This window comes from Sapajus apella, unplaced genomic scaffold (assembly GCF_009761245.1).
Source record: "Sapajus apella isolate SASKATOON/1434 unplaced genomic scaffold, GSC_monkey_1.0 scaffold33, whole genome shotgun sequence".
Classification (NCBI taxonomy): domain Eukaryota; kingdom Metazoa; phylum Chordata; class Mammalia; order Primates; family Cebidae; genus Sapajus; species Sapajus apella.
In genome coordinates this window covers 9,035,471-9,058,649 of record NW_022436973.1, presented here as the reverse complement: position 1 = coordinate 9,058,649, position 23,179 = coordinate 9,035,471, and the positions used below count along the sequence as shown (strand labels likewise).

The 23,179-nt window shown below is 49.0% G+C and overlaps 1 protein-coding gene across 2 annotated transcripts; it reads right to left on the bottom strand.

Annotated features, from left to right (window-relative positions):
• Positions 1 to 1,292: 1,292 nt before the first annotated feature.
• AHCY (adenosylhomocysteinase) lies at positions 1,293 to 22,135 on the bottom strand. Of its 2 annotated transcripts, XM_032295209.1 has the most exons (11): positions 21,879 to 21,978; positions 21,009 to 21,192; positions 19,047 to 19,237; positions 17,402 to 17,477; positions 15,359 to 15,508; positions 14,435 to 14,547; positions 13,740 to 13,947; positions 13,560 to 13,647; positions 13,342 to 13,459; positions 9,259 to 9,453; positions 1,306 to 2,190 (listed from the first exon to the last, which is right to left on the bottom strand). In XM_032295209.1, exons 3-11 carry the CDS (start codon positions 19,179 to 19,181, stop codon positions 2,059 to 2,061), a joined length of 1,215 nt encoding a protein of 404 aa, XP_032151100.1. In that variant the 5' UTR covers positions 19,182 to 19,237; positions 21,009 to 21,192; positions 21,879 to 21,978; the 3' UTR covers positions 1,306 to 2,058. The 2 variants fall into 2 exon arrangements, with proteins under 2 accessions (XP_032151098.1, XP_032151100.1); XM_032295207.1 differs by lacking the exon at positions 21,009 to 21,192 and having other exon boundaries at positions 1,293 to 2,190; positions 21,879 to 22,135.
• Between the last annotated feature and the right edge of the window lie 1,044 nt (positions 22,136 to 23,179).

The window sequence follows — 23,179 nt, the reverse complement described above, 5'->3', positions numbered from 1 at the left end:
GTCTCAAAAAAAAAAAAACATCAAAATTAGCCGGGAGTGGTGGCAGATTTCTGTAATCCAGCTACTCGGGAGACTGAGGCAGGAGAATCACTTGAACCTGGGAGCAGAGGTTGCAGTGAGCCAAGATCGCACCACTGCACTCCAGCCTGGGCAACAGAGTGAGACTTTGCCTCAAAAATATAAATAAATAAACAAACAAATAAAACAAAACTGAGCAGAAAAAGGAAAGTGCCAGGAGATGGCAAAGCTGTCTGTGTACCTGCCTTCACCTTTTAGCCTGAGATCCTAGCCAGCTGGGATCAGATTCAAACATCACACATGTCCTTCAGACCTTCCATTCAGTGAGTGGATGGCCCTTAGGACAGTCACCAATTACCCCCTCCCAGGAGGGCTCTTATTTTTCTTTGATTTTCAAGATCAGAACAGGGGTTCAGTAAATGATCATTAAGGCAAATAGGAGGAAGTCCAACTTCCCACCTGCCTTCCTATGATTCAAATAATGATGAGGCCTCTTGTGTGACTTTAGGAAAGTCACCTCTATAAATCTGAATTCTTGTCTATGAAATTAAGATAATAATATTACTAAGATTGTTGTGAGTATAAAGTAAATCAACTGCAGAGCCACCCGCACCCAATATGTGTGCAATAAATAATAGTTCCCCCAAGGCACACTGCATTAATCCAAAGAAAAGTATAAATGGGGAGGAAAAAAATTGAATAGAACCAAAAAATAAGGTAGAGGAAACAAATATGGAGATTATAATAATTATAAATGATTCATCTACTAAATGACAGTCTCAAATTAGGTTAAAAACAGTTTACAAAAGACATGTCTGAAAAGATAAGAGTTCCCTCTTTAGGCTGGGTGCGGTGGCTCACATCTGTAATCCCAGCACTTTGGGAGGCTGAGGCAGGCAGATGACTTAAGGTCAAGAGTTCAAGACCAGCCTGGCCAACATGGCAAAACCCCATCTCTATTAAAAATACAAAAAAAATTAGCCAAGTATGATCTCAGCTACTCAGGAGGCTGAGGATTACTTGAACCCGGAAGCTGGAGGTTTCATTGACCCAATTGCACCACTGCACTCCAGCCTAGGCAACAGAGCAAGACTTCATCTCAAAAAAAAAGTGTTCCCTCTTCACTTTACCCATTCTTTGAAGCCTAAGGACCATCTGCAGCCCTTGCACTGCAGACAAACCTGGTCAGTGCTTCATCAGTTCATGACTATAACCCCTTATTCACGGCATAAATTGGTGGCAAGTGGATTATCCTATAAAATAAAGGCTCAAAATTCTTTTAGGCACCAAGATTTTTATTTACCCACATTCCTGCTTTCTTTTAACATTATAAACATTATAGGCCAAATTATTCTCTTTTTGTCCCAGGGTTGTAATAGAAACCATCTGGTTACAAAGTGGTGGCAGAGCTATGCCTGTTTTTATATTTTTCTGGCCCCTCTCAACCTCTAACTGTCACTTTTCTGTTCTTTCTCAGTTGCCTCTTAACAGTCTATTCTAACCCCTGTAAAACAAGGACTAAAAGTACTAACTTCATTGTTATGAGGTTTAAGAGAAGGCCCAGCACTAAGCCAGGCCCTGAGGAAAATTCAAACAACAGTTCCTCTTTGCCCTTCAGTATACTTCTTTGTCATCTATCTGTCATGCACTTAGGAACCACTGGACCTGTAAACCAAGCACATAGGTCTAAGCCCACAGACCAGGTGAAGGCCTAGATGGCAAAATATACATGGGCTTTGTGACTCCACTACTGACTTCAAGGCTAAGAAAGGTGAGCAGTTCCAAGACCACTGAGCTCATGGTTCTCATGGCTGATACCTCCATCATGACCAGGGCTTAAGGAGAGGCCTCTCAGTTCCCACTGCCACACCTGAACGGTATGAGGGCTGCAGCAGAGGCCAAAAACTGAGTCACTAGCCCCAGAGAGTCCATGGGGGACACTGACAAACCAATCACAAAGTCGGTGCCGTTTGCTCTTAGGGAGGAGAGGCGAGGCCTGGGCAAGGACAGCAGCTGGAAGGCAAAGCGCAGACCTGGCTCTCAGTAGCGGTAGTGATCCGGCTTGAAGGGGCCATCACGGGACATGCCCAGGTACTGAGCCTGCTTCTCTGTCAGCTTGGTCAACTTCACGTTCAGCTTGCCCAGGTGGGCTTCAGCCACTGCCTCATCCAGCTGGGAAGAAACAAATGAAGACCAAGAATCAGTGCCATGCTCTGGGACCCCCTACGTGTGTCTGGCTGCCAATAGAGGCAGAAGTGTTCTGTTGCAATGGGTATTTGCCATGTGTGGTACTCACGTTAACCCATTCTATTCTCACACCCAGACTCAGTTAATGTGTTGTTTTGGCTGCCCAGCCCTCAAAAGGGAACCATGCTACACCCTCCCTCCGTGTAGCCCGGACATCAATTATATCTCCTTCCTCATTCTTCAACCCAAGCAGCTAACCAAAACACTTCTCTGGAATTGGTCTATGGACAGAATATATTTTCCATGATAGGTAGAGACAACGTGCTCCAATCCCACTGGGATTCCTAAACAGGAAAGGGTGTGTATCAGTCTGAGCTCACCAGTCGCAAGTCTATTTCACAAGTGAAATGAAGGTAGAACCAAGAGACGGAAAGACAGAGCTATTATGACACTGAATCCTAGGTTTCCAGTGTTTGGATCCAAGAATAAAGCTTTTTTGGATTAAACTGGTTTCTTTTTTGATTAAAATGTATCTATAAATTATTTGATACTCCTTTAAGAATTAGAGCCTCGGGAGAGAGATCCAAGATGGTCGTTTAGCAGCAGCTCAGGATTGCAGCTCCCAGTGAAGGCGCAGGGAGTGAGTGGACGCCAGACTTTCAGACGAATTTTTGTTGCCCACAGACCAGGAGATTCCCAGCGGAGGAGCCCCACGGGTTGCCAGCGCGACTCTTTTGGCCAGCGCAGCTGTTTTGCCGGCATCCCGGCACAGTGGTTCTCAATGTGGAGTATGCGGGGGACTGGGTGCCCTTTTAGTTGGTATTTGGAGCTCCGGGAAGGCAGAGTCGCCCATTCAGCTGATTGAAAAGGAGACTGAAGCAGGGAGCCAGACCGGGAGATTCCTGGGCAGTTTCAGCCGGTGCAGTTGCCGCACGGGAAATTGATCCCGGCACCTTTTCAGCGGGCAACTGGGCACCTGGGAGAGAATCGACCGTTCAATTAGGAAAAGAAAAAAAGAGGACTCTGAGGCGGGGAGCCAGGTGATAGGGCTAGGCTGGTCCCACCCCCACAAAAAAACAGCACTTGGAAACGCTGACAGTTGAGAGTGTCACAGCAAGCACAGCTGAACCCGGGAAGGTCCAGCTCTGTAGGGGAGGGACGTCCACCGAAGGAAAACAAAAAAATAGAAATAACATCATCACCAACAAGCTGGACGTCCACTCAGAGACCCAATCTGAAAGTCAGCAATTACAAAGACGACAGGTGGATAAATCCACAAAGATGGGAAGAAAGCAGCGCAAAAAGGCTGAAAACGTCCAAAATCAGAAAGCCTCTCCTCCTTCAGAGGATCGAAGCTCCTCATCAGCAAGGGAACAAGGCCTGATGGAGAATTAGTGTGATGAATTGTCAGAATCAGGCTTCAGAAGGTGGATAATAAGAAACTTCTGTGAGCTAAAAGAACCTGTTCTAACCCAATGCAAAGAAACTAAGAACCTTGAAAAAAGGTTTGATGAAATGCTAACGAGAATAGACAATTTAGAGAGGAATATAAGTGAATTAATGGAGCTGAAAAACACAACACGAGAACTTTGCAAAGTATACACAAGTTTTAACAGTTGAATTGACCAAGTAGAAGGATATCAGAGGTAGAAGACCAACTCAATGAAATAAAACGAGAAGACAAGATTAGAGAAGAAAGGGTAAAAAGGAATGAGCAAAGTCTCCAACAAATTTGGGACTACGTGAAAAGACCTAATCCACGTTTGATAGGTGTACCTGAATGTGACGAAGAGAGTGAATCCAAGCTGGAAAATATTCTTCAGGATATTATTCAGGAAAACTTTCCCAACCTAGCAAGGCAGGACAATATTCAACTCCAGGTAATACAGAGAACACCACAAAGATATTCCTCAAGAAGAACAACCCCAAGGCACATAATAGTCAGATTCACCAGGGTTGAAATGAAGGAGAAAATGCTAAGGGCAGCTAGAGAGAAAGGTCAGGTTACCCACAAAGGGAAGCCCATCAGACTCATAGCAGATCTCTCAGCAGAAACCCTACAAGCCAGAAGACAGTGGGAGCCAATATTCAACATCCTTAAAGAAAAGAACTTTCAACCCAGAATTTCATATCCAGCCAAACTAAGCTTCATAAGTGAGGGAAAAATAAAATCTTTTGTGAACAAGCAAGTACTCAGAGATTTCATCACCACCAGGCCTGCTTTACAAGAGCTTCTGAAAGAAGCACTACACATAGAAAGGAACAACCAGTATCAGCCATTCCAAAAATATACCAAAAGGTAAAGAGCATCAACGTGTAGATGAAGAATCTACATCAACTAATGGGCAAAACAGCCAGCTAGCATTAAATGGCAGTATTAAACTCAAGTATATTAATATTAATCCTAAATTTAAATCGACTAAATGCCCTAATCAAAAGACACAGACAGGCAAATTGGATAAAAAGCCAAAACCCATCGGTATGCTGCATCCAGACCCATCTCACATGCAAGGATACACAGACTCAAAGGGATGGAGGAAGATTTACCAACCAAATGGAGAGCAAAAAAATAATAAAATAAAAAGCAGGAGTTGCAATTCTCGCCTCTGATAAAATAGACTTTAAAGCAACAAAGATCAAAAGAGGCAAAGAAGGACATTACATGATGGTAAAAGGATCAATGCAATAAGAAGAGCTAATGATCCTAAATATATATGCACCCAATACAGGAGCACCCAGATACATAAGGCAAGTTCTTAATGACTTATAAAGAGACTTAGTCTCCCACACAATAATAGTGGGAGACTTTAACATCACATTGTCAATATTAGATCAACGAGACAGAAAATTAACAAGGATATCCAGGACTTGAACTCAGACCTGGAACAAGTAAACTTAATAAACATTTACAGAACTCTCCACCCCAAATTCACAAAACATACATTCTTCTCAGTACCACATCACACCTACTCTAAAAGTGACTACATAATTGGAAGTAAAGCACTCCTCAGTAATTGCATAGCATTTCACAGGTTCAAATGAAATATTGGTTGGCTGCTTGTTTGTTATTTTCCTCCCTTATTCCTTCCTGTCTCCATTGTTAAGCACAATTATTGGCATAAAAGAGGTTTTTAATACCCATTTTTAGACGGCATTCTAGGCTGGGCAATAAAGCAAGATTCCCGTTCTCTCTCCCTCTTTCTCTTCCTCTTTCTTTCTCTCTTTCATTCTTTTTTTTTCTTTCTCTCTTTTTTTCTTTCAAAAAAAAGTAAACAGAAAATTTGAAGTTTCACATTATGTAAATATTAAAAAAAAAAAAAAATCTTAGGCATAGCTTGACAGTGAGAAATGCATTTATATTCCCCTCCAGAACAGCTTCCTTATAACTCAAAGACACTTTTTAAAAGTATTTTATTTGACAAAAACTATAGCAAAATTAAATCTTGAGGAGGTAGATCTTTTATATATAGTTTACTAATATGGACATTAAAAAAATTATTTTATGGGGAGGTATTTTGAGAGTATATAAATATTTCATGCCACTTAGACTCTCACCCACTAGTTTTAGTATCTGTGGATGTTTCTTGATTGTTTATTATTTTGGTCTATTGTGTTTACTTCATTTATATGTCATCATTCTGCTACAGAGAAAATCTCTTTTCTTCATTTACTTATGGTTTAAAAAATTTATATCACAATGAATACATAGGTTCTATTTTATTCAACAAGTTCCTTAAAAAAAAAAAAAAAAAGAGAATTAGAACCTCACCGCCTCCCCCACTCCACTGAGTGATTCATTTCTAATGAATAAAAGAAAGCAGAAGAGACAGTGTATGACTTTGGACACAAGTTCATCGAGACCCTGTGGCTTCCTCCTTGCTGTCCTCTGGATGACTTACTCTGGGGGAAGCCAGATGCCATCTCCTGAGGACATGTAAGCAGCCCTCCAGAGAGGCCCATGCATGAAGAATTGAGACCTCCTGTCAATAGCGATGTGAAGAGGATCTTCTAGACCCAGTCAAACCTTCAGATGATTGCAGCCCTGGCAGAAATCTTGACTGTAACCTCATGAAAGTGTCGGAGTCAGAACCAGCCAGCTAAGCTGATCTCAAATTCTTCACCCACAGAAACTGAGATAGTAAATATTTATTTTGAAGCCAGTAGGTGTGGGAGTTAAATTGTTAAGCAGCTATAGATAACTGATACACTGGTTTGAACAGTCTATCACTTGTGACCAAAAGGATTCTAATATACTGCCATCCTCCTTTTATAAAATGAGGAAATCAATGTTCAGAAAAGTGAAATGACTTGTCCACAAAGCTGGTGAATGACAGAGCTAGGATTTGAACCCAGGTCTGTCTGGCTTCAAAGCCCCCAAATGTGTCTCAAACATCCCAGCTTACGGCCTTTAGGGCAGCTTTGAAGAGATTACACAGAAACCAGGGAGGACAGAGGCAAGAGTTAAATAAAAGCAAGCCTTTAACTCTCATGAGCACTGAAATGCATAGACGGAGCCTGAAAAGGTCACAGCTGCACAGAGAGAACACTGTACAACTCCAAGTGCTTCCCACTTTCTCAGCTTCTAGCTCTGGGTAGGGCCTCTCCTTACCGCTTAGGAACCAAGTCCCATCCCATGATGGCAGGGCAGCCTTTGACCACAGCTCAGCCCACAGCTTTTACATTCCCAAGTGGTTTCACATCCACTGTTTGATTAGAGCCTCCCAAACACCCCTAAGAAGTAGGATGGGTCGGGTTTATCCTTTTATCTTCAGAAGAAGAAACAAGCCTGCAGGTAATGTGCTCAGCCTTGAGGCAGGCAACAGCAGGACCAGGGCCCAGCCTAGAACTGAATCCATGTCGGTACTAGAGGTAGAACGAAGGCCTCCAAACCCCAGAGTACACATTGAATCAACCTTTTGCTTGGCCTAGACTAGCCCAGAGCTTTTCCTTCTCCCAGCACCCTGAGCCAGAAGGTGTGTGTCATGTCATAATGTCAACACCTTGGACAGACAGAGTTAGGTTCTACTCCTGGCCCAACACTTAACACCTGTGAGAGCAAGTCAATCACTAAACCTTAGCTTCCTCAGTCATAGGATGGATCATGCATCTCTCACAACTGTTACAAAGATCAGTGATACTCAGAGTGGTAAGTGCAAGTAAGTGACTTAATAAATGGTGGCTGCCTTCTATGTCATTGTTGACCAAGGTACCTTGTCCCTTGCCTACATATAGCATGTGAGGCATGATGCCAAGAATGTCCTGTCCCCAAGCCACGTGTTAGCAACGACGACGAAAGTGGCAAGGACAGGGCCAGGTGCTGAGGCAGGAGGTGACAGCTTTGCCTCTTCATTTTTTTTATTTTTATTTTTTTGAGACGGAGCTTCACTCTTGTTGCTCAGGCTGGAGTGCAATGGCACCATCTTGGCTCCCTGCTACCTCCGCCTTCCAGGTTCAAGAGATTCTTCTGCCTCAGCCTCCTGAGTAGCTGGAATTACAGGCATCTGCCACCACGCCCAGCTAATTTTTTGTACTTTTAGTAGAGATGGGGTTTCACCATGTTGGCCAGGCTGGTCTTGAACTCTGACCTCTGGTGATCTACCTGCCTCGGCCTCCTAGAGTGCTGACATTACAGGCATGAGCCACTGCGCCCAGCCAAGAGTTTTGCCTCTTTCACTTTCAACCCTGGCCTCATTTCAAAGGCCTGACCAATTTCTCACCAAAATCACAGCCATATTTCTCCCAACTGGGATCGTATAGGGATCAAGTGACAATCTTTCAACCCCACAAACCAGCTGCACAGAACAAGGTGCCTCTCGAGGTCCTTATAAGTAAAACATTTGGTCCAACAAGACAGTGCCCCAGGGAAATTAGTCATAGGCTGGCCTTGGAGGCAGATGACCTAGGCCTAGAGTAGACATCCAGGCCTCTTCCTACTTACTCCTCAGCTGGCAGAACCTCCCTCCCTCCCTCCTTCCCTCCTTCCTCGCCTGGCATCTATCTAATCTATCTATCTGTCTATCTATCTATCTATCTATCTATCTATCTAGATAATGCGCCTGGCCAGGGATGTATCATCTTATTACAAGGCCATAAACATGCAGCCTGCAGATTGCACTCAACTTATACACATGTCCAAGTTAACCCACCCAGTTACTTTTTAAATTATAATAAGGTTGGGTGCAGTGGCTCACATCTGTAATCTCAGAACTTTGGGAGGCTAAGGTGGGTGGAATCACTTGAGGTCAGGAGTTTGAGACCAGCCTGGCCAACATGGTGAAACCTCATCTCTACTAAAAATACAAAAAAAAATTAGCCAGGTTTGGTGGTATGTGCCTGTAATCCTCAGCTACTCAAGAGGCTGAGGTGGGAGGATCGCTTGAACCTAGGAGGTGGAGGTTGCAGTGAGCAGAGATCATGTCACCGCACTCTAGCGTGGGCAACAGAGCAAGACTCTGTCTCAAAAAACTAAAAATAAAAATAAAATTATAATGAGTTACCTGTATTTGAAAATTATTTCATATAGAGATCTTGGTATCTCTGGCTTTCCTGAAAGGTCAGAAGCCCTGTTCAGGTGGACCTGGGTTCCTAGGTGGCAACCAGCCCTTTACTCCTTCAGCTCTTCCAGTCCTTATTCAGCCAGCATCACTTATTTACCTGCCCAGCCCCTGTGGGTGTGTGGGTTCATGACTCTAATCTCAGGGAATACTCATAATCCTGAAGAGGGGTGCTATTACCTTCATTTCACAAAGGAGGAAACAAAGACACAGAAAAATTAAAGAATCTGTCTGGATTACACAACCTCTAAGTGGTGGGGCTGAGATTCAAACCAGGGTGTGTCCCGCTCCAAGGCCCAGACTCTTCCCACCACTCAGTCCTGCTGCTCTGCTGTGCTCCAGGGAGTCACTCCCCACTGTGGGCCTCAGTTTCTTTTTCTGTCAATGGGAAGAATGACTTCTGCACTGTAGAGGACCCCATGAGTGCCTCCAAGAGGGCAGACAGGCAAGCACTTTGTAAACTCTGGCAAGACCCCTGGCCTGAGGTAGAAGAACCCACCTTCTTGGGCAGGAAGTGAACCCCAACGGGGTACTTGTCAGGGTGAGTCCACAGCTCGATCTGCGCCATCACCTGGTTGGTGAAGGAGTTACTCATCACGAAGCTGGGGTGGCCCATGGCACAACCCAGATTGACCAGCCGACCCTCCGCCAGCAGGATGATGCGGCGCCCATTCTTCAGCCGGTACCGGTCCACCTACATGCAAGCAGAGTGACAGTGAGGGCAGGCAGGGCCCTGCTCCGACAGCCCACCCCTGCCACAGGCCACCCTCTGGTCATGAAGGCTTCCCTGCCTCCAACAGTGCCCATGAGGCGTCTGAACTGCCCCCAAAACAGCCTCTAGCACATGGCCTGACACAAACAGTAACAGCCGATATTTATTAAGAAACGCTGAGCTGCAGAACACAGTTCTGCTATTAAAACTTTATGTGCTGACACTTGTAACATGCTTGGCACACATGAGGTACTTAGTAAGGGGCAGCTAATGTTATTGTTCTGATTACTGTCATGTGCCCTGTACTAAGTCCTTTACAGGGGATTATCACATTTTGTCCCAAAAACAAGCCTATGATGTCAGTACTGCTGTCATCCCCATTTCAGACTCAGAAAATGAAGTTTACAAGGGTTAAGTCACTTGTCCAGAGCCACACACTTAGAGGTGGCACAATTTGAGTCTGGACGGTCTGAAGACATATCCCATGTTCTCAATAACCATGGAACAGTTCAATGCAGTTTGTGGTGGGGCGCGGTGGCCTCATGCCTGTAATCTCAGCACTTTGGGAGGCCAAGGCAAATGAGTCATGAGATCAGGAGTTCAAGACCAGCCTGACTAACATGGTAAAAGCCCGTCTCTACTAAAAATAGAAAAATTAGCTGGGTGTGGTGGCATGTGCCTGTAGTCCCAGCTACTCAGGAGGCTGAGGCACGAGAATCGTTTGAACTCGGGAAGCAGAGGCTACAGTGAGCCGAGATCGTGCCACTGCACTCCAGCCTGGGCAACAGAGCAAGACTCCATCCCAAAAAAAAGAGCTGAATGCTGTGGCACTCACATTGGAATCACCTCAGAAGCTCTAAAAAATGAGGATACCCTGGCCTCATTCCCAGAGATTCCTATTCGTGTAACCCACAGTGTGGCTCCCAGGTGACTGCCAGGTTGAGAACTCTCGGTTTAGTAGGTAAGTGAAGGTGAAGTGGAAATCCCCGGCCTCAGTGCCCCAGTCCTCCGTCTGTCCCAGCTGTCTGAACACACAAACTTACTTTCTCCCCACTCCCAGCTCTTCCCTTGCCATCCCTCCACCCTCACACAGCCTCCTGAACATTTCCCCAAAAGCCCAGGTTTCCAAACTGCGACAGAGGCCTAGTACCGGTCCAAGGAAAGGTCTCTGATGCCCATCAAGCATTATTAATGCTTCAGCCAATAAGCACTCACTGATACCCATCTAAGCCCCTTGCAGGGACATATCAACCTGGACTCTACCCTCCTGATAAAACAGTCGGAGCAGAGACCAAAGCCAGTGATGGATGCTGCACTAGGGGTCTATAGTAGAGTGTGGGCATTGCCTCTGCCAGAGAAGCTGGCCAGGAAAGGGGTCTCTTTTTATGAATTGTTTTTTTTTTTTTAATGGAGTTTTACTTTGTCGTCCAGGCTGGAGTGCAGTGGCGTGATCTCAGCTCACTGCAACCTCCACCTCCCGGGTTCAAGCAATTCTCCTGCCTTAGCCTCTGGAGTAGCTGCGACTACAGGCACCAGCCACCATGCCTGGCTAATTTTTTGTATTTTTAGTAGAGATGGGGTTTCACCATGTTGGCCAGGCTGGTCTCCAACTCCTGACCTCAAGTGATCCGCCTACCTTGGCCTTCCAAAGTGCTGGGATTACAGGTGTGAGCCACCATGCCTGTCCAGAAGGGGATCTCTTGAGCAGGGCTAAGAAGATGGATAAAGAAAAGGGCATATGTTCTGTTCCAAACAAACGGAGCTGTCTGGACAGATGAGCAGAAGCAGGAGCTGCAGTGGGTATTCAGGGAGTGGTCAAATACAGATGAGTGCAGAGATCCTTGACAGGACAGATAAGAGATAAAGCTGGGCAGAAAGCTGGCAAGACTGTCAAGGATGTTGAGGTGGGAAGAGTCCAGCTTTGGAGGGCAGCTTGGCAGAAGGATGCCCATCACCCCAGTGTAGCCCTGTGATGCCTTTGCAGGAGGAGGTCTGGCTGGCTCTCAGGGGTGTGGCTGCCGTGGAAGCATGCCCTGCCCGCCCCCACACTGTGATGAGTGCCAGGCCTTCTAGGCAGAGATGGAGGTGCCCTCTGCATAGCCAGGAATTGACACCCTAGACTAGCGCAGGACCTAGCCAAGGAGAACTCCCACACAGGAGCAGAGGGCCAGAGGGGAGCAGTGTAGGGGATGTGGGTTCACAGAGCTGCCTGTCTGCCTCTCTGGTACTTGGGCTTCTGGTGTGGCTGTGACTGGGTGGGTGTCAGGGCTTTGGCCAATTCTGTGTCTATATCTTCCATACCATATCTCAAAGACAGCACAGCATCAACTCAAAGAACCTCACATTAAGTGGGCTTTTCTCCCTTTAAAAAATGTGATGGGCCTGGTGCAGCAGCACATGCCTATAATCCCAGCACTTTGGGAGGCCAAAGTAGCAAGATCGCTTAAGCTCAGGAGTTTGAGACCAGCCAGGGCAACACAGCAAGACCTTGTCTCTACAAAAAATAAAAAATTAGCCAGGTATAGTAGTGCACACCTGTAGTCCCAGGTACTTGGGAGGCTGAGACAGGAGGATCAAGGCTGCAGTGAGCCATGATCATGCCACTGCCCTCTAGCTTGGGTGACAGAGTGAGCCCATCTCAAAAAGAAAAAAAAGTGATGAATAACTCTATATATATAACACTTACTTAATTATCTCCTGAGGATCAATTACAGGAGAGATTGCCCAGTCAAAGAGTTTGCTTAACTTTTTTTTTTTGAGACAGTCTCGTTCTGACGCCCAGGCTGGAGTACAGTGGTGTGATCTTGGCTCACTGTAACCTCTGCCTCCCGGGTTCAAGCGATTCTCCTGCCTCAGCCTCCTGAATAGCTGGAATTACAGGCGTGCAGCACCATGCCTGGTTAATTTTTGTATTTTTAATAGAGACAGGGTTTGACCATTTTGGCCAGGTTAGTCTCAAACTCCTGACCTCAAGTGATCCGCCTGCCTTGGCCTCCCAAAGTGCTGGTATTACAAGTGTGAGCTACCGCGCCAGGCCGTGTTTGCTTAACTTTAAAGCTCTTGATATCCAAAGCCAAAATGTCTTCCAGAAACATATTACTTTTATAATCAGAGAAAAAAATGAACCCATAATAATTACAACTCAAGTAAAATGTCATACCCCCAACAAGAGCTCTTCTTCCAGTTTCAGTGCCCCAGTGCAAACCTATTCTTTCCCAGCTCAGTGCATGGGCCCGCTCCTCACACAGTGGTCCAACTCCTGACCTCAGGTGATCTGCCCGACTCAGCCTCCCAAAGTGCTGGGATTATAGGCGTAACCCACCATGCCCAGCCCAGCTAATTTTTTTTGTATTTTTAGTAGAGATGGGGTTTCACCATCTTGGCCAGACTGGTCTCAAACTCCTGACTTCAGGTGATCTGCCCGTCTCAGCTTCCCAAGGTGCTAGGATTACAGGTGTGAACCACAATGCCTGGCCAAAGCTGTGTCCTTGTGACTCCACCTTCACCCTGACCCCACATGCCATCCATCCATCCCCAGCACTCCCCAAGGCAGCCATCGCCCCCTGCAGGGACTGTAAATGCCTCCCTCCCCACCACTCACCGTCATTGCTTTCAATCTGCACACAGTAGTTAGAGTGATCTTTCTAAAACTACAGCCTCACCACATACAGCTCACCTGCCTGATAACCTTCAGGGATGCCGGCTGCCCTCGAGATAAGGTTGCCATCTCCAGCTGGCTCTGACACTAGGCCCTCTTCTCCCCATCTCACTGCACAGGTTGCCACAGTCTCCTCAGCTCCCCTCCCTGGCAGCCAGCACTCCTCTGTGTTCCCATCTGCCCAGCCCGCTGGCAGGGTGGGAGCTTCTCACCTGCGGCTTGATGTTCACCTTCTCCACAGCATTCTCGTTGAGCCACTTGACATCGATCTCCACATCAAAGTGTCCAATGTTACACACGATGGCATCATCCTTCATTTGCTCAAAGTGCCTGTCAGGCAGCCCGAGACCATGGGAGATTGTCAGGGACAAAGAGCTGTCCCAACCCTGCCCTCCTCCCTCACTCCCCAGGACTCCCAAGGGGCACCTACCGGCCAAGGATGATGTCAACACAGCCTGTGGTGGTGACGAAGATATTGCCTTCCTGACAGGCCTCATCCATGGTGGTCACTTCATAGCCTGTGCAGAGACAGTAGCTGAGGGTCATCTACGGTGCCCATGCCCTTCCCTCTGGCCGCAGTGGCTGACAACCAACGCTTGCCCTATCCTACCCTCCATGGCGGCCTGCAGTGCGTTGATGGGGTCAATCTCGGTGATGATGACGCGGGCCCCGAAACCCCGCAGGGCCTGGGCACAGCCCTTGCCCACATCGCCATAGCCTGCTACCACTGCTACCTTGCCGGCAATCATCACGTCTGTGGCCCGCTTGATGCCATCTATGAGGGACTCCCGGCAGCCATAGAGGTTGTCAAACTTGCTCTGAAAGGAGAGGGAGTAAGGAGACAATGGGGGCCTGCAAGCAAGGCCCTGGGGCCAGGACCACTTGGCCTCAGAAGACCCGGAAGAGCCCAGGCATCGTGCACCCACTGAGCATCCCAGCCTGGGTGGAAACCCTCTAGCAGCCAATACCCCCACACGCCCTTCACCCCGATCGGCTCCAAGACCTTCTCTCTAATCCTTCTCTGCTGGTTTGGAGCCTTCCTGGGGATCAGTTACCAGGAGAGATTGCCTGGTCAAATACTTTGCTTAACTTGAAAGCTCTTCTTCCCAAAGCCATAAAGCTCCTAACACCCAACTCTGAGACCTCCTTTTAAATGCACTCATTAGCCTTGGTCTATAACCGCTTTTGCCCCCTCAAATGAGGGCTTCATGTCCCTAGCCTCAGCCTTCCGGGACACTCTTCTTCAGAGGCCTCACACTGAGCTGCAGCCACTGCAGTAGGAGCCGTCACTGCCTCCCGGCTCACCTTGGTGACGGAGTCATTGACGTTGATGGCAGGCACCTTCAGGATCCCATTGGCCATCATCTTGTAGAGGTTGTGGACCCCGGTCGTGGTCTCCTCGGAGATGCCTCGGATGCCTAAACAAGAGGGAACAGGACAAGCCTCAGAGACATCTCACCTGAGCGCACGCAAATTCCTCATCTTTGTCCCCTAAAGTCATTCCTCTTTCTGGGTTCCCATCTCTGTGACTGATCCCACAGGCCCCCCAATCACCCAGACCAGCATAAGCAAGGAGCCCCCGACGCCCTCCTAGGGAAAGCCACCGCCAGACCTAGTGACTCTGCCTCCCAACAACACCCTGCTTCTCCATTCTCACTGCTGCTGCCCTAGGCCCTGACCCTGTCTCCTGCCACAATACATCCTCCATGCAGCAGCCATTTCTAACATGTGTCTTCTCAGGGAAATCTTCTGAATGCCCTCCAATTATTTCCCCTTGCGCTGCGAATCAAACGCTTTTCTATTGGCCTGTTAGGTCTGAACACATCTGGCCTTCATGAAAGCTCACACCATATCCCATAATGCCCCCAGCGAAGGCTCCCTTTGTTCACTGCTATCCTGCGGGCCTCTCTTCTGTTTCCTGAACACTCTAGCTTTTTCTGTATCCAGGCCTCTGTACTCCCTGTACTCCCCATGCCTGCTTTCAACAAAGCTGGCTCCCTCTCAGCTATTACCAGCCACAGCCCTGTGTCTGCCCTTGGGCTGTCAGCTCAGCCACCCTTGCCTCACACTCTGAAGTCAGGAGGCCCCGGCATGAATCCCAGAGCCTGCCATCCTCCCATCTTCTAGATCCTGCTGCTTGAGGCACTGGGAGTCCTGCCAGGCCTGCAGCCATCATGTGGGCAAGCAGGCCCCATCCAGTACCCAGCCCACCTGCCCCACCCTTCTCACCCGGCAGGAGCTGTGGGTACTTGGTGTGGATGAGGTTGGTGAGGTCGCCTCCGTCGTCCAGAATCATGTTGAGGGGCCCGTCCTTGAAGTATAGCGTCTGCTCAATGCACCACAGGTACTCCTCATCCGTTTCGCCCTTCCAGGCATACACTGGAGGGTGAGTGGCATATCAGGGCTTGGACTTCCCCAACCTGTACCCGCTCCCGGGAACAACCCTGGCAGAGCCAAAACTACCTCCTTCCCAATTCCCATCCTCAGCCTCCTCTGGCCCCTCTGGGGACTCAGCAGTAATAAGAATACAACTTGGAGCCAGATAGATCTGGGTTCAAATCCTGGCTCTGCCACTTGCCAGCTGTGTGACCTTGGGCAAATCACTTCACCTCTCTGAGCCTCAGTTTTCTCCTATATAAATAGGGCTTAGAACAGTATGGATTAAGTGAGACGGAAGCCATTTATAGCCCCTCAGATGTAGAGATCAGGAAATAATTATTTCCTTTCCCATCCCCTTCTGCCTGGGCCCCAAGGACTAGGGCATCAACCCTGAGTGACCAGAGCTCCATGCCCCACAATGCCTCCCCCTCAGCTGGATCCACGAGGCAGGATCCAGGGTTTGCTCTGCACTCAAAGGACTGTAGCACCAGCAGCCTCTGGGATGGGGGGAGTCTCAGGCAAAGTTTGGCCAAAAAATGACTAAGCGCAGCTACCACGTATGGGCACTTGCTTTCTGCCAGACATGACTCTAAATCCTTCATGTCCCATCTCGTTTTTCCTCATAGCGACCCTGTGAGGCAGCCATGACCATTATCAGCACTTACAGATGCCCAGAGAGGGGCTGAGACGCACTTGGGCCACTCCACATGAAATTCCAGAACAGACACTGGAACTAAGGGCTACTGCCTGCCAGTCCACACTCCTCCCATGTGGCATGACTAGGGCACAGGTGTGGGGTTCCCAGGAGCCTCTTGTGAGCAAAGGACGCTGGCCAAGCAGAGCCAGCTTTTCCTCCCCACAACTGGAGCAGACAATGGTCTTAAAAATTGCAGTGAGCTGAGATCGAACCACTACACTACAGCCTGGGCAAAGGAGCAAGACTCCATCTCAAAAAAGAAAAAAAAAAACAAGGCCTTTCCCAGAAGAAAGCCATGGTGCCCAGCCAAGGCTGAGGAATGGGGACCATGCCCATTTAGCCCTGGTCAGTCTGTCAAGGAGCCCTGTACCACCCTCTCCTCTCTACCTATGGTTGTTAGAAGAAATCTTGAATGTCCTCTTTAATCACTGGGTCAGATCTAACCACTCCCCTCCCTAAATCCAAGCAGACATGTGCCCAGCCTGTGAAAACTCCTTTCTCATTAGTCTTAGTCCTTCCTCGGTCCTTTAACCGCCATACCCTAAGCAGTGAATCTTTTTCTTCCTTGTAGCCCTCCCCAGTTCTTTAGAAACAGATCCACTCCTTCCTTTAATGAACTTCCCTTCCTCTACATCATGTAGTTCCCAATAATAAGATCTTGCCCTTCCTGGTCACATGGCATGAGTTCGGTCAAAAAACAACTTCCGGCCAGGCGCGGTGGCTCAAGCCTGTAATCCCAGCACTTTGGGAGGCCGAGGCAGGTGGATCACGAGGTCAAGAGATCGAGACCATCCTGGTCAACATGGTGAAACCCCGTCTCTACTAAAAATACAGAAAAAAATTAGCTGGGCATGGTGGTGCGTGCCTGTAATCCCAGCGACTCCGGGGGCTGAGGCAGGAGAATTGCCTGAACCCAGGAGACGGAGGTTGCGGTGAGCCGAGATTGCGCCATTGCACTCCAGCCTGGGTAGTAAGTGGGAAACTCCATCTCAAAAAAAAAAAACAACTTCCACAGGATTTTAGATGATGATGGGACAAAGCAGCTCTTTCCTATGGGTGGCTAGGTAGGATTTTGTGGCCGTGACTCCTCTCCCCTGCTGTAGTGTAAGGAAGCCTGTTGCTGTAGCAGTCTGTGAAGCAAACAGAGCAGAGCCCCTTCATAAATCTCACGTGTCCCAGCAGTAAGCAGGACTCACCTGGAATGCCAGCCTTGGCAATGGCAGCTGCCGCATGGTCCTGGGTGGAGAAGATGTTGCAGCTAGACCACCGCACCTAGAAAGAGCCGTCAGAACAAGGCTGTTGGTCACTGATGGCTCAAAAACACCAGGAACGCTGGGCAAGGAAAAGGGAGAGCTCTTCAGATAGGGGAAGAGGCTTGGGATCTAGGCACAGCAAGCTCTATGATCACAGGCTGGGGACGCTGGGTGGGTAGATGTGAGCCACAGCAGTGATGAGATCTGACTAAGGTTTTGTTTTTTTATTTTTGGGGGGTTTTTTTATTTTTGGGGGTTTTTTTTGAGACAGAGTTTCATTTTTGTTGCCCAGGCTAGAGTGCAATGCGCGATCTCAGCTCACTGCAACCACCAGCTCCAGGGTTTAAGCAATTCTCCTGCCTCAGCCTCCCTAGTAGCTGGGATTACAGGCATGCCCCAGCATGCCTGGCTAATTTTTTGTATTTTTAGTAGAGATAGGGTTTCACCGTGTTAGCCAGAATGGTCTTGATCTCCTGACCTCGTCATCCACCTGCCTCGGCCTCCGAAAGTGCTAGGATTACAGGTGTGAGACACTGCGCCCAGCCCCGACTCAGGTTGTTATGCTGGTGCTGTGTGGAAGGGAAAGGGTGGAAACAAGGGGACAACTGAAGAGACTGTTGGAGAAGACTCCAGGCAAGAAACATGACAGTAGCAGTGGAGGTGATGAGAAGCTGTCCCATCCCGGGTCTACTCTGAAGGCTGCAGTGGCAGGATTTGTGAGGGATGAGTTGTTAAAGTAAAAGGGGTTGGGAGCAGGGAGCAAAGGGTGGGGAAGAGATGACTCCCAGATTCTTGAACTGAGGGAACCTAGAAGGCTGGAGTGAAAATTCCATTTATTCACATAGGGAAGGCTTCGGGAAGAGGAGGGGGCAGACAATCCTGAGTCTGTTTGAACGTGTTCTGCCTGAGACGAGTACTAGACCTCCAGGTAGTGTCAGCGCCCCCGCTCCTGGATATGCCAGTCCGGAGCTCCAGGAGAAGTCCAGGCTAGTACAAAAATGTGGGAGTCATCACCAGATAGATGGTATCTAAAGCTATACAATCAGACCAAGAGTGAATGCTGAAAGGAAAGGTCCAAGGACTGAGCCCTGAGTCCCTCTGTGGGTTCTGGCTGCAATGCCCTGCCCTGCTTTGGCAAACAGCTTGCTTCTTGACTCTCTGAGACTTCAGGAGACATGTCAATCATTGGCACACATGACCCAGGCTGAAAATCAGAACTGCCATCATCCCGGCAGCCATGATGGGTCCAGGGCAGGCCTCTGACCCCCAGGAGGGCCAAGGCGAGCAGGCCCTTATAGGACTAAGTGGGACACAGGAGTTGAGTTTTCCCTGCCAGAGCATCAAACAGGAGGATGCCTTGAGGGCAGCCAACAATTACCTTCCAGCCAGGGAGAAAATCTGCACAACACTCACCACAAAGGATGGCAGCACCGGGAAACAGGGAGGAAACCCAACGAGAGGGAGGAGCCCCGCCAGGCCCAGGGTCGGCACCACACCAGGACGGTCCCCACCCCGGTACAGTCGTCTTCTTCCCTGGCTGAACCCAGGGAGGGCAAGAACTCTGGGGTGATACAGCTGTGGGCCTCACCTCAGCACCCAGGGCGACCAGGGTCTCAATGAGGACAGCCGTCTCCACCGTCATGTGCAGGCAGCCGGCGATGCGGGCGCCCTTCAGCGGCTTGGAAGTTGAGTACCGCTCACGCATGCGCATCAGGCCCGGCATCTCATTCTCCGCAATGTTCAGAGCCTTGCGTCCCCAGTCAGCCAGGCCGATGTCAGCTACCCAGGGAAACAGGTGGGAGTTGGGTAAGCCTCCTCGGCGGTCACTGTGTGGACCCCGGTCCACGTGTGGAGTCCATACACTAGGGCTTAGCACTCTGTCACCGCATTCTCTAAATCATTCAACAAGTACTTATGAATCCAGAGTACTCAAGAAAGACAAGGTCCCTGCCTACCAGCACCTTTCTGACTTGTGGGAGAACACATGTAATCAATCACACAGGGACACAAAAATTACAACACAAAGAAGTGCCCCTTTGAAAAACAGCTCAGATGATACTGCCCACTACCCTCCTTTCTGCTGACACCCACCAACCTCCAGGTCACTCCTCACTCCCTAAATATGTTAGCTGCTGGGTCTCCATCTTCCTCTCTGTCATCACTCTCCGTGATTCAACGCTCATAAATACTATCTAACGCCTTGGATTTGACAGTTCCTTGATCTCATTTTAGATGTGAAAATGCTTCCTCACTCCTGAGTTTCTTTCCACCTGGAGGAACTCACCAGTATAACTAACACTCTTGGCATCTCTGCCCCAGTGGGGGTGGGGTGAGCTTGTCTGACCAGTAAAACTCAGAGGAATAAATGGTGTGCTCAGTTTAGCTCTCTCTTCTTTTTGCAAGCAGCACCCACCTGCCCACTTGCAGGAAGCCGCTGTTCTCTGCTTTTCCAGAGATCAACCTATCCTGGCCCACCTTGCCTGCAACTAACTGGTTGGGTAACTGCTGAATCTGGGAGTTCAGTCAGCAGAATCATTTGGATTTCATACTAATCTACATCCTCTGGCTTCGAGGTTATTAGAAATAAAAGGTGTATTTCGGGTGCTGTCTGCCACCTAAAATGTCTCAAATTTGTTCAAATTCTCAGGCAGGAAAGGATACTATTACGAGCTAACTCACTATCTCAATACTCTTCCCTCTGATCATCTCACTTTCCTCTCTCCCCTACCACACTAGTCCATTTCCAAGGTCATACCCTACCTAGGTCAGTACCTAGATCAAAGTTTGCAGACTTCCCTAATAAGGGATGTTCCTTTGGCATGCTTGTAAATCTCCCCTGGAAAATCTGATTCAGCAGGTCTAAGACTCCTGATGATTTTTATCTTTAGGGAAGCTTAGATCCTGCCAATCACCCAAAGAGGTAGACGATGAGAGGCAAACGACTCTGGAGATAATTTAATAATCTAATAATTTAATAATCAATAAAACTGTCTTAAGTCAGCCAGCTTCCTACAGTGCATTGAAACAATTTCAGAGATGAAACATGCCTCCCCCATGAGAGAACACTCCTGCTGTGCCTCAACTCAAGCCCTTCTCCATACCACCCTACCCCAGCCCTCCTACCCTGGTAGGCCATCTCCAATGATAGCACTCCTTGGAAATCTGGACTTCAAGCACCCAACTCTAGCCATGTCTCATCTTTCCAGTTTTCTCCCTCTAGAGCCCCAGCTCCAACAAGGCTGTGGCCTGTCAGGTCAGAACTTCTATTCCACTCATCCTACCAGTTTCTACTGTCCCTTCTGCCTTCTGCCCTCTTTCCCTTTGAGAACTCACTTGGCAAAACTCTCAGCCCAATTAAACCTGACCCTCCACTGCACCGGAGCCACTGAACCCAGCAGGAGGACAATCACAGCCACACCAAGACATCACATTCATTCATTCATTCACTCATTCATTTACAGAAGTCTGGCTCGGTAGCCTAGGCTGGAGTGCAGTGGTACAATCTCGATTCACTGCAACCTCCGCCTCCTGGGTCCCAGTTCAGGCAATTTTTTATTTGCTGAAAACTCATTAGGATTGTTCCGCGTGTATTCGCTTGCGCAGTGGTGAAAGGGTGGTACGCTCACAGGTCTAGATGGCCTGCCTTCCAATCTTGCTCCATCACCACCAGCTGTAAGACTGGGGGCAAGTTACCTCTGACTCAGGATTCTCACCATAAAACGGTAACAGTCTCCCTAGAGAGCCATGAAAATAGAACAAAGCTAGACGGCAGTGCCGAACCCACAGGAAACGCTAAGTAAACGTTAACTATCCCTGGATCACACTTCAATCGGTGGGACAGCAGGATTTTTCCAACCACTTCTGTTGGCGGGGTGGGGGATCCCACAGTTTGGGTAACTGACCCAAAGTCCCCGGGGAGAGGACCGGAGCCGGCCTGGGGCTCGCTTTCCAGGCCTCTCCTCATACACCCTCCGAAGCTCCAGTGCCCTCGCCATCCCTGTAGGAGGCCCAGAGAGGGGTGGACCCTCGTCGGGGCCGCCCAGCTGGACAGGGTCCGGTCCAGGCACAGGAGGCAGGGCGAAAGTCCCCAGAGCAGAGTCCGGCAGGTGTCCGCCGTTCCAGGCCGCGGCCGGGTGTGCTCTCCCTCAGAGCACGCCGCCAATTTGCGGCTCTCAGCCCGCGCGGCCGCCCCCGACGTCGCGGGGCACGCTGGGACTCGTAGTCCGCGGCCACCCGGGAAGGTCGGCTTATGGCCGCGCGAGAACTCCAACTTCCAGGTGGCTTGGCGCGGCCAGGAATGCGCCCAGCCTGCGATTTCACGGGGTCCAGAGCGCCCGGAGTCGGCCCTGCGGTACCCGCCCCGTGCACGCGCTGAGTGGGCGCCGAGCAGCTGCAGCCGGCTGCAGGTCCTGGGACTCACCGACTTTGTAGGGCAGTTTGTCAGACATGCTGGCGACGCTGGTGACCGGCACGGGCGAAGGGGGCTGGGCCTCAGTCAGAGAACAGGCACTGGACGGGCGACGCGGGGCAGGGATATGCGCGTGGCGCCGGCTCCTTTAAATATCTTCCTGGTACTTGCATATTCATGATCCGCTGGGGCGGGGCCCAACGCGCAGGGCGGGGCCAGAGAGGATCTCGATCTCTGCAGAGAAGCCGCAGAATTTCACAAGGTCTGGCCTCGGGGACCTCACGCACCGGTCCGGAAGGGAGCACCGGGAGAGGCCTGAGACCCAGCCGGGCCGTCTCTTGCAGGTTCAGCCAGTTAATTCAATGTCAAAACCAAGCGGAACTGAAATTCCGCTAGTTCACTTCCCTGTGCCTCAATTTCCTAATCTGTAAAATGGGCCGAATGACACCTACCACACAGATTATTATAAGCGAAGTTGCAGGCCAGGCGCGATGGCGCTCACCTGAAATCCCAGGACTTTGGGAGGCCAAGGCGGGAGGATCACTTGAGCCCAGGAGTTCAAGACCAGTCTGGGCAACATAGGAAGACTTCACCTCTACCAAAAAAAAAAAAAATCTTTTAAATTAGGCGGGCGTTGGGGTGCGTACCTGTAGTCCCAGCTACTTGGGACGCTGAGACTGAGGGAGGATGGCTTGAGCCTGGAGATCGAAGCTGCAGTGAGCTATCATCCTGCCACTGGACTCCAGCCTGGGCAACAGAGCAAGACCCTGTCTCAAAAAAAAACAAAAACAAAGTAAAGTTGCCATTTGTCAGGTACCTACCTGACATCCCAAACATTCACCTTACCTTAAGTAACTACCACCCTGAATTTAGGTAAGTTTGCATGGATTTCTAATACTTTTACTGCATATGTATGTCATTAAACAATTCCTTCTGTGTTTAATACCTTTATATATCAACCGTATTTACCCTTCTGCAGTTTGCTTTTCTCTGTGAGCATTATATTCCTGAGAGTCATGCATATAGCTGGAATATACTCATTTCTCTGCTGCGTATTGTTCAGTCATCCCTAGGCATGGGAAGCAGGGATTGGTTTCAGGACTGCTGTGGACTCCAAAGCCCTTCTATGTTCAAGTCCCTCATATAAAATCAGGTAGTATTAGGCTAGGCTAGTGGCTCATGCCTGTAATCCCAACACTTTGGGAGGCTGAGGTGGGTGGATCACCTGAGGTCAGGAGTTTGAGACCAGCCTGACCAATATGATGAAACCCCTGTCTCCACTAAAAATACAAAAATTAGCCAGGCATGGTGGC

What these genes read in the sequence shown, in the direction of transcription:
- AHCY (XM_032295207.1), bottom strand. Translation starts at nt 21,906, where the DNA reads ATGTCTGACAAACTGCCCTACAAAGTCG. An exon ending in ACTGCAGGCCGCCATGGAGG is followed by an intron (nt 13,648 to 13,739) that starts GTAGGATAGGGC and finishes GTCTCTGCACAG; the next exon opens with GCTATGAAGTGACCACCATG. An exon ending in GTTGACATCATCCTTGGCCG is followed by an intron (nt 13,460 to 13,559) that starts GTAGGTGCCCCT and finishes GCTGCCTGACAG; the next exon opens with GCACTTTGAGCAAATGAAGG.